This window comes from Myotis nattereri, assembly GCF_964212035.1.
Source record: "Myotis nattereri genome assembly, chromosome: 8".
NCBI classification, from domain to species: Eukaryota; Metazoa; Chordata; class Mammalia; order Chiroptera; family Vespertilionidae; genus Myotis; species Myotis nattereri.
Window position 1 is genome coordinate 60,221,380 of NC_138083.1, and position 16,747 is coordinate 60,238,126.

Sequence of the window (16,747 nt, forward strand, 5' to 3'; positions counted from 1 at the left end):
AACAATAGAAGTAACTGATTACATGAACACCAAGTGCTTCATTTTTTAAGGGGTTTTCCACTCACCTTCCTGTATTATAGAAGAGCAGGACTCAATCATTGGTAAAAATGTTCCCATCATGGTATACTTACACATTGAAATGTATACCTGGCAGTTCCTAATGAGTCTGGCACAGTTTGTTTTGTTACCAGACAGCGTCCTTCCCTTTAGGCGTCCTTCCCTTTAGCCTTCCTTTACAAGGCTGATCTGTGCCTGTCCTGGAGTCTGTACCTGTTCTGAGTGACAAGCAGCCAGCCCATCACCGAATTCCTACCAGTTACTAACAATATTAGTTATATGAAGTCACAGAAGGGAAAAGAAGAACATTGTTTCTTTTGCCACCAGCAGCTTGCTTGATTTTTTAGAAATGTAACAGCTGAGGATACTGTGCTGAAATTCTTAGCACTTATATCTGTGAACAAAAATTAGGACCTGTTTGGAGCTACTGTCAAAAGGAACCATCAGTGCTGAAAGGGTAGGAGCGTGGAAACACTGACCATACACTGGTAGCAAATAGATGGTATGTGCAGCCACAGAGTCTCCTCGTACTCAGGATATAACACCAGTTTGCTGCTCAAAAAAACATCGTTCTTAGTTCTTTTAAAAATATTTTTTCCATGTTTGAATTACCAGCAAAGAATTCTTAGATAACATGTGGGTGGCAGGGATGAAAGAGACAGGCTTGTGTGTCTGCGGCTTACTGTTCAGGAAATACTCAAAGTAGTGGTACAGACTATTTCATCCTTCTTTAGATTTTTATCTTCTACTAGAGGCCTGGTGCACAAAATTCATGCACTCGGTGGGGCGTGCGGAGAGGGCGTCCCTCAGCCTGGCCTGCGCCCTCTCACAGTCCAGGAGCACTCGGGGGATGCTGTTAGTTGGACATCCTTAGTGCTGCTGTGAAGGCAGGAGAGGCTCCCACCACCACTGCTGTGAGCCAGTTGTGAGCCCAGCTCAGGGTTTCTGGCCGAGCGGTGCTCCCTCTGTGGGAGCACATGGACCACGGGGGCAGCTCCTGTGTTGACTGTGAATTCGTGCACCTTGAAAGGAACTGTGGGCCAGGAAGCTGCAGTGGGCACAGGGGGCAGGTCTTAGCACATCCTCTGTGCACCCCCTCCAGCCCCTCCTGCCGCGTCCCTGGTCCCCTGTCTGCCTGAAGCTCCACTCCTGCTGTGGCAGCTCCCACACCCTGATGGCGCCAGCCCTGCTCGTACCCCCTGAAGGCGTGGAGCAATTGGGGCTGGCACCAGCAGCAGGTGTGAGTGGCAGCTGCTTCCCCAATCTCCTCTCAGGAGCAGGGGGAGGCGGAGAATCCCTGAGGGGCGACTGGGACCGGCAGCTGCCACTCACACCCACTGATGGTGCCGAGCAATCGAAGCCGGCGCTGGGCATTGGCAGTGGGTGCCAGCAGTGGCTCTAGTGGCAGCAGCGGGTGCAAGCGAGGCGGGCACCAGCAGCAGGTGCAAGCGCCCGGCGGGACTGCGGCACGTGGGACCAAAGAATTTTCAGTAACTGCCACAGGCTCACATTGATGACACTGATCAGTGCCCCACCTTGGGGTGGCACCCCTGCTCACCTGCTCCACCATCCCACCACAGCTGATGCCCACCATGTTCCACGCACGCCCCTTGGTGGTCAGCGCACGTCATAGCGACCGGTTGTTCGGTTGTTCTGGTTGTTCCACTTTTCGGTCTATTTCCATATTAGCCTTTTATTATATAGGATTTTACTACCTAGTTTAAACAGCACAGAAGCCAGGCCAAATACCACTTGACAGAAGACTGCATGCCTCTTTCATGTGTGTGGGAGGTGCATGTGCTTATTAATTCCAGGATAAAAACCATGGTTTTTCATGAGATATAAATTTTACTAAAAGGAATTTAAGGTCAGGTTTAATTATCCTAACATGCCTGTCTGAAAGACCTGCTGTCTCATAAAAAAAAAAAAAGCCATATTTCTACCCAACGTCAAGCGTTAAGTAAGCAAAAACAGGCCAAGAGCTGGAAAATGTAATCCCGAACACAAGGCCAAGAAGCAAGGGTTCTCATTCCTAATGCAGGGAAGTTGCATCATTTTACTGTGTTCTGTTTGCTAATTTTTAATCCAAGATAGAGACCAGCAAAGCAGATAAAACCTAAGATGAGTACTGTGGACTATGAAACCCCAATGGGCTTAAAATAGCATAGGTGGGTTTTGAACCTCACTAAACTGTGTTGCTCTGAGACTATACTCATAGTAAGCCTTGGAAGCTGGCCAAGATGCCCAGGGGCTGGGTGTGGTCATTGGCAACCTTTGCACTGGATAAGTTTGATTCCCCTGGAAACAAATTTCTATGGAGAGGAAGAGATTGGAGGGCTTCCTTCTTGTCCGGTGTCATGTCAGACTGCTGCTGGGTTTACCAAACTGACAGGGTCAACTTGTAGGAACTTATGAGTCATGTTAGCTGGGAAGGCTACTTCCATTCCTTTTAACTTTTGCAACATGTTTTATTGAAGTAGACCTTACAGAATGCGGAGATCATAACTTGCTGTCACAAACTGAACACACTCTTGTCACAAGCACCAAATCAAGAAACAGAATATTACCCCACAGCCTCTCCATTCCCTCTCCCAGGCACTCTCACAGGATAATCACAGTTTTTTGTAGTAGTAAATTTTGCCTGATTTTGCACTTATATTAATAAAAATCATTAAGTATTATTTGTGTTTGGATCAAACATTTTAGTCAATGCTACATTTGTGAGCTTCATCCATCATTGCATGTAGTTCCTGTTTCTTCTTGCTAAGACCCATTGTATGAATATGACACAATTTATCCATTCACTGCTGATGGGCATTTGGGTTATTAAAAATGTGCTGCTATAAAAGTTCTGGTACATGTCTTTTAGTGGACTTATGCATACATTTCTGTTGGGCATTTAACTTGGAATGGAATTGCTCTATCTTTCTCAGTTAATTTAGGTGTGTACTATATAATTCATGCTTACTATATTCTACAAAAGGCCTCCAAGACTAAAATCCATTTTTTACCTCCAGAATTATTGGTTTTCCATTCATACTTGAACCTTTTGCAACATGTATTATTATAATAAGTCAATGGCATTATGTCTATTTTAGTAATCAGCATGATCGTTTGCAGATACATGGTACCACATTTACTCTGCATTGTTGCTCTGGAATTTGTAATGCAATTGTAAGAAATCCTGCACAGTTATAACTGAGGAATTTGGAAAATTCAGTAATAACAAGCTAGTTCTTATAAACAGGCAATGCACTACCTCCATCTGGCCCCATATAAAGGCAGGCAAGTAAACAATAAGTATGACATATGTGGATACTGATTATATCAGCAGAAGTTGGAATATGATGCTGTATAATAGCATCAAAATGGGAATAATCGAGACCAAGGGATAATAAAATCATCACACCTAACTTCATATTTTCATAACTAAAGCTTTTATTTCAGATTTCTGATTTGTATGTTGTTTTCATATTACTTTATGTTTTAAATTTCACCCATTCCTCTACCTCCCTCCCCTTTGGCGATCAAAGCTTGTTCTCTATATCTGTTTGTTTTGTTTTGTGTTTTAGATTCCACATCTAACTGAAATCATATGGTTTTATCTTTCTCAGTCTGACTTATTTCACTTAGCATTATTTGTTAGTTTTTTTTTTTATTGATAATTCATGTTTTATATGATGTACTTCAACAGCTCTACATACCAGAGTGGAAGCAGACATTTAGGTAGCTTCTATCTCTGCTATTTTCTATAAAAAACTGTGAGTACCTCCTACAACTGTCTTTAAGAGTCCCTCTCCCTCTCCATCTCTCCATCTCTCTGTTTGGAGTTCTTTACAGTCTCCTAATCACCTGCTTATCCAGGAGGAACAGGTTTGTATGTCATTTAGTATCAATTTCCCTTTCTAACATATGTACTTGCCAGTAGAAAAAAGAGTATCAGAGGAGTAATTACAAGACATTTACTTCAAAAGCAGTCATTTATTAGCTGTGCCATGATAAGAAGATACAATCTGCCCAAGACTGACTTTTTTTGATTCATAAAATAAAAAATTTAAAACTTACATTGTAGGGCTGTTCTATGTAATAATTAAGATAATGCATGTGAAAACATTCTGTAAGTGGTTAAATAATATGAAAATATAACATATTATGATTGTTATTATGATCTTGTAAAACAGACTCTTTCCAAAGGAAAAACATCATAAAATTTTGTATCAAACTTAGTATACCCTACTGTCTACCTGCAAGTAATTTCTTAAAATTGCCACATACTGCTTAACAACAGGGATATATTCTGAGAAATGCATCATTAGGTGATTTCATCATTGTGTGAACACCATAGAGTATACTACACAAACCTAGATGAGATAGCCTAATACATGATATAGGTTCAACCTTTTATAGGTAGAGCCTATTGATCCTAGGCCTCAAGACTGTACAGGATGTTACTTTGCGAAACAACATGAGATATAACCAAGAATAAGAAGGAATGATGCAATGAAAACACATAGTAAACATAAGATGAATGAAGTTGCTGCCTGTATGATGCAGCATAATAAATACATAAACTGGTAACATACCTATTTAGTATTATTGTGAAGTGTTCTGTACTGTATATAATGGGAGCTGCTATTCTTTTACAGATTGGCAGGGCAGTAGCTTGGTTTGCACCAGCATAAACTTAGGCATTGTGCTATAACATTACAACTGCTTTGACGACAATTGGTGATAGGGATTTTTCAGCTCCATTACAACCTTATGTGATTACTATCCTATATATGGTCCTTTGCTGACTGAAATGTTTTTATGTGACACATGACTATAAGTTGTATTATCAACATTATTCTTATTCACAAAAGGAAAACTGGCCCTGACTACATTATCTACTTGGTTTTAGACATCACTTTTTAACAATGATGTTTATTTAAAAATTTTAAAAACAGAGTCTCCATAATAATGATATACCTAAGCTTAGATTATAAATAAGAAAAAAACTATAGAGAATGATAAACTTCCCAGGCTTAGTAATGTTACCTTTTGGGAAAAATAATCCATTTTAATTCACATTACTGAGTTTCCATGGTTTTCAGATTAGCTAGCACAAATCCTTCAACAATTTGAGTAACGCCAGGAAATCACAGCAAGTTAAATATGGAATTACAATTTTTTTCAGTGTCTAGCAGATAATGGGAGAAATGTTAATATTGATTCTTGAGGTATTTTTAAGAAAGGGGTTATTCCAACCCAGTTCCTTCTACTAGCAACAGTTTTGCAATTATGGACCTTACATTGGAAATACAAAAAGTCACTTCTAACTAATATAGAATCCATAACATACAGACACAATGGTCATGAAACTTATCAACCAAATATTACCTCATTAATGTACCTAAAACAATTACAACACAAGGAACTAATTGATATTTTATTATCTGACTAGAGGCCCAGTGCACGAGTTCGTGTGCTAGTGGGGTCCCATGGCCTGGCCTGTGGGATCGGGCTGAAACAAACCAGCTCTCCAACATTCCCTGAGGGGTCCTGGATTGTGAGAGGGTACAGGCCAGGCCGAGGGACCTCGCCAGTGCACAATCGGGGCCGGGGAGGGACAAGGGAAGTTGGCCAGCCAGGGAGAAATCATTGGAGGGCTCCAGGGCATGTCTGGCCTATCTCGCTCAGTCCTGATTGGCTGGACCCCAGCAGCAAACTAGCCTACCAGTCAGAGCATCTGCCCCCTGGTGGTCAGTGCATGTCATAGCAAGTGGTTGAGTGACCTTAGCATATCATTAGCATATTACACTTTGACTGGTTGAACGGATGACCGGACAACTAGACACTTAGCATATTAGGCTTTTATTATATAGGATTATACTCATGGCAAAAAAATATATATATAAAGCCTGAAAAAATGAAACAGACCTAAAGCATATTATTTTGTAGTTGGAGTACAAGTGGTTTTTATTTATTTTTGAGTACTTCAAACATTACCCAAAATGTTATTGATCGTGGACTAATCTTGTAATATAATAGTACCAATTATAAAATAATTACATGGTAATATTTCTATTTTTTATGATAATAAGTTTTCTTCATTTATATTTTGCTTTGATTTTGCTTTTTAAGGTGATTTAAAATTACATGATATCACCTCCAGTTAATTGCTATACACTGTTCTCACATCAAAGTAAACCAAAGCGATATATGCTTCCAACATAATAAGGTACAGCATATACAGTCTTGGCAATTCTTGTAATTTGAAATTTTGTACTTAGGAAAACCCTTAGAATGTGTCGAAGAACAGGGTATCTTTGGAAATGAACACTTCAGTTGCTATAAAACTAAACATTCCATATGTAATCTTCCTTAAAGTTAGGAAAAAAACCCCAGAGAATTCTCATATAATTATTTCCAAGTTCAGTAAATCAGACATATACATTAACCTTCAAGAATTTTATAGTAATGGGTAGAAGTGATTTAAAGATCCATGGCTGATCTTCTCTGTTACTTCATCAAAGCGTTTACTAAACTCAGTAATAAATCATGTCATTTAGAGAATTAAATGTGTTATCTAAAGTCATATACTTTTTTTCTTTTTACTTATTGAAGTAAAAATACATCTGCAAGTTTATTTTTAAATTTCCACCCAGTTCAATTTCACTATGTGGTAACATAATGTCAAAGAAAATGACAGGCCAAGTGACAAAGGAATCAGATAAATGTGAACACATGCCATTAAGGAACTCTCTTGGCATGCTAAAAGTTTTAACTGAAAGTGACAATAAATTAAGAAGTACCGTGATTATAAAATGAAAACCCGGCCTTTAAAAATCCTTTCTACATAGTATTCAGTCATTATAAATTCATAAAATTTACAGAGCCAAACTAAACAAAACAGTCATTATGCAAAATTATTATTTTCTATGTATAGCAAGAAGAAGGTATATAGGGGAACTTAGAGATGCAATATGGCTCTAGTAGCAAAGGCATCTGGGAAATGTTGGATTCTTGTGTTTAACCTTCTGTGGCCTCAGGCTTCACTGACTACCCAGAAAACCAGAATGCAGTCCAAAGACAAAGGCCATGCCCCAGGAAGGAGATTAATGCATGTATACAGTGTGGATAACTCCCTGATGTTATCTGTTAACTTAGAAATGCATTGTTCTTTCTGGTGGTCTAAGCTACTACCCACCATCGGTTTTTACTATTAACCCCTTATAAAAGAGATCCTGTGCTAGGAGGGGGTGGATTTATTCCAGGCTGCTACCACTGGGAGTGAAGCTGCTATGTTCGTAAATGTAAGCTCCTAATAAAGCTCCTATTAATTTGAATAAGGCTATGTGTCAGTTCTTTGGAATTGACCCTAAATTTAGACTTTTGGGGCTTTCCTCCAACAAGGTGCTATTATGCTCAGGTAGAAAGACTACAGAGAATTAGAAATAAAGTAATATGTTCTTAGCTGAATTATTATTTTGGGGTAAACAAAGTTTTAAAAATAAGTTAGAGAAAACATAGCAGATTGGAAATGTGAACTCATCCTTTCTCCTTGATAATAGATCATTTGTCGTACTGCTAAAAAGTGAATAAATGGATGAAAGTGCATAAAGACAAGGCATGAAAGAAGAAATGATAGCAGATAAAATAATTTAACACAGTTTTGAAACTGGAAAATGGATAAGCTGTGAGTCAAGATTCTGAAAGGAAGGATGCCATAAAGACATACCGGGGAAAATTTTGGAAGATCATCTCTGCTGAAAGGAGCTTACTCAGAAGAAGGGGCACATCAATGGTGACTAGGGGCTCTTTGGTATTGGCCAGACCCCTGCCTGACTACAATCCATGAAGCTCACTGACTGTCAGGCCCTAACGTACCAGCTTTCTGGCACCTTACTCTCAAGAGTGAACACAAGCAAACACTGCCAAGATTTAGAAATGCCTTTCATATGGTAGAAGCAAGCTGGCCAACCTAACCAAAAAACAAAAACACAAGTATCTGAAGGAAAAGTCTATCCAGGGAGCAGGAAAACAAGAGCCTCAGAAATTGTCAGAGTTAAGAAAAGACCCACAATTCATCAAATAAGAACAGGATGCAATGAAAATCAAATCAGAGAATAAGGATTCATTCTCACAAACTGAAAAAGAAAATCATAGAACCATTAAAAATACCAATCAAGGGACTGGAAGACAAGGTTGAGGAAATCTTCCACAGAATAGAACAAAAGATAAGGAATTTAAAGTGATGAGAGAAAATCCAAGCATCAGTGCAAAAAAGCAACAGAAAACATAAAAAAGAGCATATTTAATAAATAATATAGAAACACTTCCCAGAAATAAAGGACATAAATTTCCACATTGAACCAATGAATGAAGGCTCATTTCAGAACACAAGAAAGTTCTGAAAATATGTGACCAGTGAGATTGTTGGGGTAGGTAGAGGAAGAATATCCTTTTTGTGAATTGAAATCTGAAATGCCTTAAATATTCTGATGAAAATGTTTCCAGCTGGAATTCTATCCACAACTAAAAAAACTGTGGATCAGGAAAGATAAAAATGTATTTTGCTATACATACTTACCTCCCACAAATCCTATCCCAAAAAGCTAGGAAAAAATAAAGCAGTGAAAAGAAGACTCAGAATCCAAGAAACAAAGGATCTAACAGAAGGGAGGTAAAGGGAATTCCAGGAGGCAGGTAAGTCCTCATAAGATGGTTGTTTATCAAACCTGCAGAGAAACCAATTCAGAATGGGACACTGGGGGGCAAGGACAGGGCCCCAGGAGGATCACCTGCTTTGGGTAGATATTGATTAGTGGACTATCAGGTATGTCTGACTGCAGCTGAGAAGGGCTTTAGAGGTGAGAGATAACTAAGCAGGAGTCTGAGCCTGCCCCAGAGCAGGGCTGAGATGGGCCAGAGGTCAGATGGAGGAGTTTGTGTTCCAAGGACAAAATGTGATGCAACCAGGGAGTGTTCTCTCAAAACCCACTGAGAAGCAGGAGGAGGGAGGAGGAAACACTATCCTTGAGGAAAGGCTACTCCCAAGGATGACAGGAGCTAGGTCTAGGAAGTCAAGAGCCTACGGGAGTTCCACAGGCCTCTTACTTACCCTCCAGGAGCCCTGCTTTATCACAACAAAGGCTAGGGCAGGAGAAGAGCCATGACCCAATCACAGAGGTGGCACCTCTAGCAGCCCTGTGAATCGTGAGGGTGGAGATAGAATACCTTGTGCCTTCTAGTTCCCTTAAAATGTCCCATTCTTCTCACTATCACATTTGTTCAGCACGGTATTTCATTCTTTTCTAAGTGTCATAGAATGCCTTGGTTTAAACTCTTCTTTCTTTTTACATTCTAGTTTCTTCAGAAGTTATGAGGTCAACCATTAAAAGCTACTTGGTCAAAAAAATAATGTCATATATTATCAATACTATTCATAATTAGATATTACAAGTAGGAACAATCAGGCCTCATACTAGATGAGAAAAGTTCAGGGGAGCTGTGGGAATGAAGTGGAAATGTCCATTGTGACTTTGTTCACAATGTTTTCAGAATCCAAGCAGGGAAAGGAGAATGAGCTACACATGAGAACAGTGTGGGAGGCAAGTCAGCTGTGATGAAGTGGAAGAGGCCTTGAGTAAGCTACTTTGGAAATCTTTAGGAGCTGTCCAGGGTGGTATTTGTTATTCCAGCCCCAGAGCTACAGGAGTAAACTCCAGAGAGTGCTAATGGACAGGCCAACTGCAACATGATGGTCTGGCAAACTTTGAGGATATTGATTCAAGTTGTGAAGAGGCACTAAGATGGCCAGATGTTTCATCTGGAAAAACATGCACTCAAAAATCTACCATGAGAAGGCAGAACATGGTAAACTCTCTTAGGGAACTTCATCTGCTGTCCAGTATGGCAGCCACTAGCCATACGTGGTTATTGAGCACGTGAAATGTGCTAAGTGAGGAACTAAATTTTAATTTTATTTACTTTTAATTATTGTTTAATTTAAACAGACACATGTGACTAGTGACTACCATATTGGACTTTGCAGTTCTAGATTTAAAAACAAAACAAAGACACACACACAAAATAAAAGCCTAAGGAATGTTATTTGTAGCCACATACCCCATAGTGGTCTGGAAAGTGGTTCAATCAAGTCCAACAGGGTCCTCACCTAATATAGACCACCCTCCCAATGATGTGATTGCTTCTCTCTTTTCCATCCTCTACATGTCCTTTACTCACTCTCCCCCTTCCCTCATAAAACACTACAGCATCTCTACCAGGTCTATCTCACTCTCATCCATGACTCCTACACATCTAAACAAGTAACGAAGGTATCTGTAGATATTCAGTTTATTTGTTATGGATACTATATGATATTCTTCTTTTTAAGTGCTAATATTACATTTACATATATAACATTCACATAGGCTCTTTGGGAGTGTTTACCATTATTTCTTACATGAATACTTGTTTTGATTTGTTTAGAACTGTTTCAAACACAAGTTTTCGGAACTGCAACCACCTCATCAAACAAGGACTTCTATTTGTTGTATATCTGTTATTCAAACATATGTTTTCTTGCTTCACATATTATATGATTTATTCTTTTCTCTTTATACTTCTCTATATTTTCTTAGGCAAGATACCTGTTTGCTGGACACATTAGATGTCAGCTCTGTTCAGTTTTAATTTAGATATTCTGTAACTAGGTAATTCATCTATCCATCATTTTACCAATTGATGGGGACAAAACAGGCAGTAAGAGCTTATATACATTTATTTGTATGTATTTTTCATTATAAGCACCATATTTTCCATACTGTTGTCACACATTTAAAGCACAGGTATATTCTGCAACATAACTCCACATTTATTACTTTCTATTCTAGCAAAGAATTATCTCATCTCCAAATGCATAAAAAAATAGAGAAAAAGAAATAGGGGCAAGGTGAGAACAAGAGGGGAAAAGACAAGAGGTTCTGGAATTTCTCTAAAGAAAGCAAGACACAGCAGCTGTTTGAAGACAATTCAGGGCTGGGGTGGGACCCAGATGGTAAGTATATCCTATGGAGGGTGTGCTTAAGGAATCAGTTAGAGAGCAGAGGCACTGGGAAATGATGTGGGTCTGGGCAAGACCTCGGGGGTCCAGCAGGCTCTGGGAAGGCAGAGGTGAGCAGACAGTAAGAAATGTCAAAGAAGGGCTTTAGGCACAGAGAAGGCAGTATGATAGGGAGATGTCTGGCTTCACACGAGTCATTGATGATGCAACCAAAAGCCGATAGCCTGCATAATGTTTTAATTCATCTCTGAAAAAATTTAAAGAAGAAAATATTTTACCTGTGATGTCCTGAATACCGTGGGCCCCGGATATGGCCTATTCCTCGGCAGCCTGGAGTAGGACAGCCAGCTTGGCTTGGCAGGATTTTCACATCGTTTGCTCCTTCAGGCAGTAAAAGAAACACCCTTAGCAAAGAAGAACTGGAAAGACTAAAATATGTAAATGATATTCATTGAGACTTTATAAATTAAAAACATGTATTGGGTACTTGTGATGTTTTATAAAATGATTGAGCAGAAAATATCATTGCTGTAATAGATAACACTAAAAGCAACTAATATCAGAGGCAGAGCAAAATAAATAAACACTGAAGAAATTATTTATTTAAAAAAACAGTGTGAGAATATTCATTATCTCTTTCAGAGAACAGTACTGGCAAAAGCAATACAGCCATGAGGTGAGAATGTGAGGGGGTGATGTCTAGTTTGTGGTTTCCCATTATACTACTCCCACTGACCACAGCAAGGCACCCCCAAATGCTAGACAGAAACAGGGTGAGCAATTGTGCATGCCAAAGATGGCGAACCAACAGGGCCCTACATGTGCTTCCTCAATCAGTTGTCACAGCTATCTGAAGAACTGCCTGACCCATACCACACACACACTATGCACACCGCCCACACCACACACCATACACACCACAACCACACACCACACACACATAACATACCACATCCACAACACCACACCATACACACCACACACACCACACTAAACTATATATAACCACTTCAGAAATGAAGTCTGTCAAGCACAAGAAACAATTCATCTCTAAAGATTACCAGGATTTAACCCCCTTGCTCTGTTCTGAGACTTTTCTCAGTCTGCTCTCCCTCATTTTCCCTCTCTCCAACACAGATATCACCTCCTAGAATGCTCTACCCCCTACTGTCAGACATCTGGGTCTCATTTCCCTGACAGTCCCACATTCTCCTTCTCTCTCCTCAGCTCTCATACTTCCACTTCCTGTGCAAGCTCCCCATTTCCTGTCCTCATTTCACGGTTTTCTCTATTCCCACTCTAACTCTGTCTGGCTGCTGCCTGAAGAGAGTACATTCTGAGCTTTCTTCCAGAGAAAATGTTCACTTTCTCAGGCCCATGTGTCTCAGAATTGGCAGGGAAGCCAGGGCCCCCCTCTCCTCCCAGCATCTCTTCTGGACCACATTTCTTTCATGTTCTTCAATACTCCAGTTCTTCTAAGGCTGACTCCATGGGACTCCCTATCACTGGCCCTCTCATTGCTCACACCTGTCTGCCTGCCAGCCATGCCACTCAGAAAAGACTGCAGCCCTCACTCACTGTGTTCCATTCTGTCCCAGCTCCAGCAATACCGAGGCATCTCAATATGCACAGTCATAGCATCTAATCTGCTGCCCTCACAGATCATTAACCAACTCATCTCCAGTGGCTTCTTCCCTGAATCCATCTGGGCCAAACACAAGGAAAACCCTCTGGATCTTGTCAGCACTAAAATGACACTGCATCTAAAATCACTAAGCAAACAGTCCATCTAACTACAAAATCTTATCCTTCCAGATTGCTTGCTCAGGTATCCCACCCAATTCCTGATGATGTTTTCAACACCACTAGAATTCCCAGGCCACTAATTTCCCTTCTTTTTCCCACCATCAGTCATCAATCCCCACTTACCATAACTCCCTTCCCTCATCTTAGATTCTATCAACCAGTATTTGACCCTCTATTGCAAATAACTTAAATTCCCTTCCCTCTCTGACCTTATCACAAGTGCCTGGGGGGTGGGAGAAGCCAACCATGGATCAAATGTACTACCCTGCTGCTCTGTGTTTTGTGCAACTAAATTCTCCTGGGAAAAAATTACACAACAGTGTAGACTGTTACCAAAACTACTTCCTCTCTTCAATACCACATGGACTCCTCTAAACTCTCTAAACCTTCCACCAACCTCCACCCTTCAGCTGTCAGTAGCTGAGTTTGCCTGCTACTTCACTGAGACACCAGGAGATCGCCCTCCTGTGCACCATCTTCCTCCTTCCTTCCCATCACAATGCAGGAACAATTCCCTCTCCAATCACCATTTATGTTGAGTCATAGCTACCTCATTCTCCAGGATCTTTAGGTGATTGGATATTCTAATCACTCCTGGACTTTTGAATCCTTTCTACCAACATTTAAACCTACTCCAGTTTCTCCAATTACAAAAAGAAATGAAGACAAAAACAGAAAACAAAAGCTTAAAACTCTACTTGGCACCCATATTTCCCGTTATTGTTGTTCACTCTTTCCCCCTTCATAGACAAATTTCTCAGAGAAGTTATCTTTATTCCTTCATATCTTGCTTCTCAAATCACATCATTCTATCTTCTGAGTTAAGTAATGACCTTTATGTATTAAGCCCAACATACACTGCAGAGTATGCATTACACTAGATGTCTTGGTACTATTAATCACTGTCTCCTTCTTGAATTGTTACTGTCCACTGGCTTTGGTGACATCATACTCTGACAATTTCCCTTTGCCAGCTTTCCCTCCTCTAGCTAACCTTAAAATGTCACAGAGCACCACATTTTGTTCTTGGGCTATCCATTTCAACACTCCATTTATCAACTGTGCTACACATGCTCATAGATGATAGCCCCGACATTCTTTATGTTCCAGACCAATACTTCTAACTCCATACATTCAACTCCAATGCACCTCCCCTGGGATCTCTCAAAGGCATTTCAAAGTCAACATGTTCAAACTGAAGTCATGATCTTATCCCCCAACCTTCTTTTCTGCTAGAGCTGCTCATTCCAATAAATCACATCACACTCCATTCCAGAAACCTGGAATAATTCTTGACCTCTCCTCTCTTTCATTTCACTCTGCCTCAACTTCCAATCGATTCTCAATCTCTTACATATTTATTTAGGCAGCCAATTTTTCTTCATCACTACTGTGACTGGCCTAATCCAAGTCATCATCATCTCCTTGGAGCATTTCTGTAGCCAATCTTGACTCAGTCCAACCTATTCTACTTGCAACCAGAGTGCCATTTTCAAAACATAAGTCTAATCTAAGCAATAGATTTTTATTGATGTTTGGATTACATCCAAAATCCACACCTTGGTTTACCTGATCTGATTCCTATATACCTCTTCAGCTATATCTCACTTGATTTTCCCCCATATTCAATATTCAGCATCCAAACTGGTCTCTTCCTGCTCCTTAACCTACCAGGTTCTTCCACAATGGAGAGCATGTGCATGTTGGGATGACCTTCCTATTTCTAAGCCTAGATAACTCCCATTTATATTTCAGATCACAGCTATATTTCACTTCCTCAGGCTGCCTTCCCTGGAGTATGTTAGGTTCCCATTTCATATAACATTTACCAAAATACAAACTGAATGTTTGTTTACTGTTTATCTCTTCATTAGACTATGAGCTGCATGCCTATGTATATTTCATTCTTACGTGACCAGTACCTAGACTGACACAGAGTTAGTGGACACATAGTTGGTGCTCCATAAATGCTTATTGAATAAACAGATGAATATCCCACAGTCCTCCCCTCAAGATGCTCTTGGGTAAGAAAAGATTATTACACAAAAGCAAAACAAAACAGAATTTTTGCCCTGGCCAGGTAGCTCAGTTGGTTGGAGTGTCATCCTGTACACCAAAAGGTTGCAGGTTCAATTCCTGGTCAGGGCACACACCTAGGTTGAGGATTTGATCCTTGGTCCCAACTCATGGGAGGCAATCGATCGATGTTTCTCTTTCACATTGATGTTTCTCTCTCTTTCTTTCTCAGTCAATCAATAAAAACATATCCTAGGGTGAGGATTAAAAAACAACAACCCAGAAATTTGCATTACAGTTTGATTATGTTGTACAAAAATACTGACTGAAGCTGGGTCCCAATATGTGGTGATATCAGAATATTTATACTTCATATAAATTTGTATTAAATTTATCAAAAAATACAAAAGTATGTCTCACACACTTGCATTTGCACAACTTCACAAAATACCTTGAGAGAAAAAATAGAAAGAAATAAGACCTCCCAATTCAAAGGTGGCTTTTGGAAACGCTTAAAAAAATACCCCAACAATTTTTAAACAACTCGAGGGAACTGAAGTTTAAAAAGTGTAAACAAGTCCCTTAAGTAAGAAGTATTCTTATGTTAGTCAGCAAACAAAAGAATCTATGAGAAAATAAAGGGACACAAGATATAAGAGACTGTTCTCCTAACTGTACCTCACAATATACTACTAAGACCACTGTCACAAAGGCCTGGAATATTAACCCATATACCTTCTAGCAGCCAGCCCAGGTGTCACTCTGTGTGGATAATACTACAGGAAATTCTCAATGCTTTTTTTGCATTTTTTCAGGACCATTTTAATGCACTTGATTAAATTAAGATTTAAAGGGATCTTTTAAATGTTTAACACTCATGGCTGTCATAATTCTCTCCTTGTTAGATCTGTAAGGAGAGTATCACCTCAGCTATTGGGAGAATAAGTAATATATTAAGAATTACAGCAAGGGAACACAACAAAAGAGTTGAGAAAAAGATGCAATAAAAATGCACAGACTCAAACAATTTCCTTGGTAAATTTTGTATGATGCTTAATGTGTTAACTCAAGGATGAATAAGAGAGAGCTATCCTCAGGAAAAGAAGCCTGTACATTCTACAACCCTTCATATTATTTCCTCTAGAATAAAGGGAACCTATAATAAAACTAATTTCTATCCTAGGTCCCCAGAAAAATAACTGCATTTTCACCAAGAATATCTTATTTGTAACTTGGATATTTAGAGAATTAGGTCTCTAGAAAAAATGTTCTCCACTTGAAATCACTCCTTCAGAGAGATTGTCCCTAAACATATTGCCCGTTCTTGCCTTCCTTTTACCACCTTATTAGAAATTATTTTCCTAGTTTATCTGTTTATCACCTGTCTCCCTTCACTAAAGTAAGAGCATCGACATTATCTAATTTGTTTACCATTGTATCCCAGCCCCTGCTACAGCAGCGACTAGCACAAAAGAGATATGGACTAAGTATGTTCTAAGAATGAATAAAGAATCATGAAGACAACAACAATTAACATCTGTAGGCATTATTTTGGTATATCTTGACCAGAACGCTGTGAGATAATAACCACTTGATCCTCATTTCAGAGCTTAGCGTGCCTAAAATCAATCTGGTTCTCTACATCTAAATATTATTCGCTACTCGCTATATCAAGCAGTTGAATAACTTCTAATTTATTTCAGTTATTTCATAAAAATTTTACTCAAGCAGGAGTTGATATAATTGCAGATAGTGATATCTGTCATGCTAGCATAATAAATGCCAAACAGTATTCCAGGTGCCAAGACAACAAAGAAA

General features: G+C 39.5%; 1 protein-coding gene across 1 annotated transcript in view; it reads right to left on the bottom strand.

The window, feature by feature from the left end:
• The window catches only part of L3MBTL4 (L3MBTL histone methyl-lysine binding protein 4), a gene marked incomplete at both ends in the record, with an annotated part of 280,164 nt that overhangs the window by 116,452 nt on the left and 146,965 nt on the right, over nt 1-16,747 (bottom strand). Inside the window, one exon of the mRNA XM_081096920.1 lies at nt 11,386-11,488. Within this exon, the coding sequence (XP_080953046.1) occupies nt 11,386-11,488 (103 nt within the window). The remainder of the gene's footprint in view (nt 1-11,385; nt 11,489-16,747) is intronic.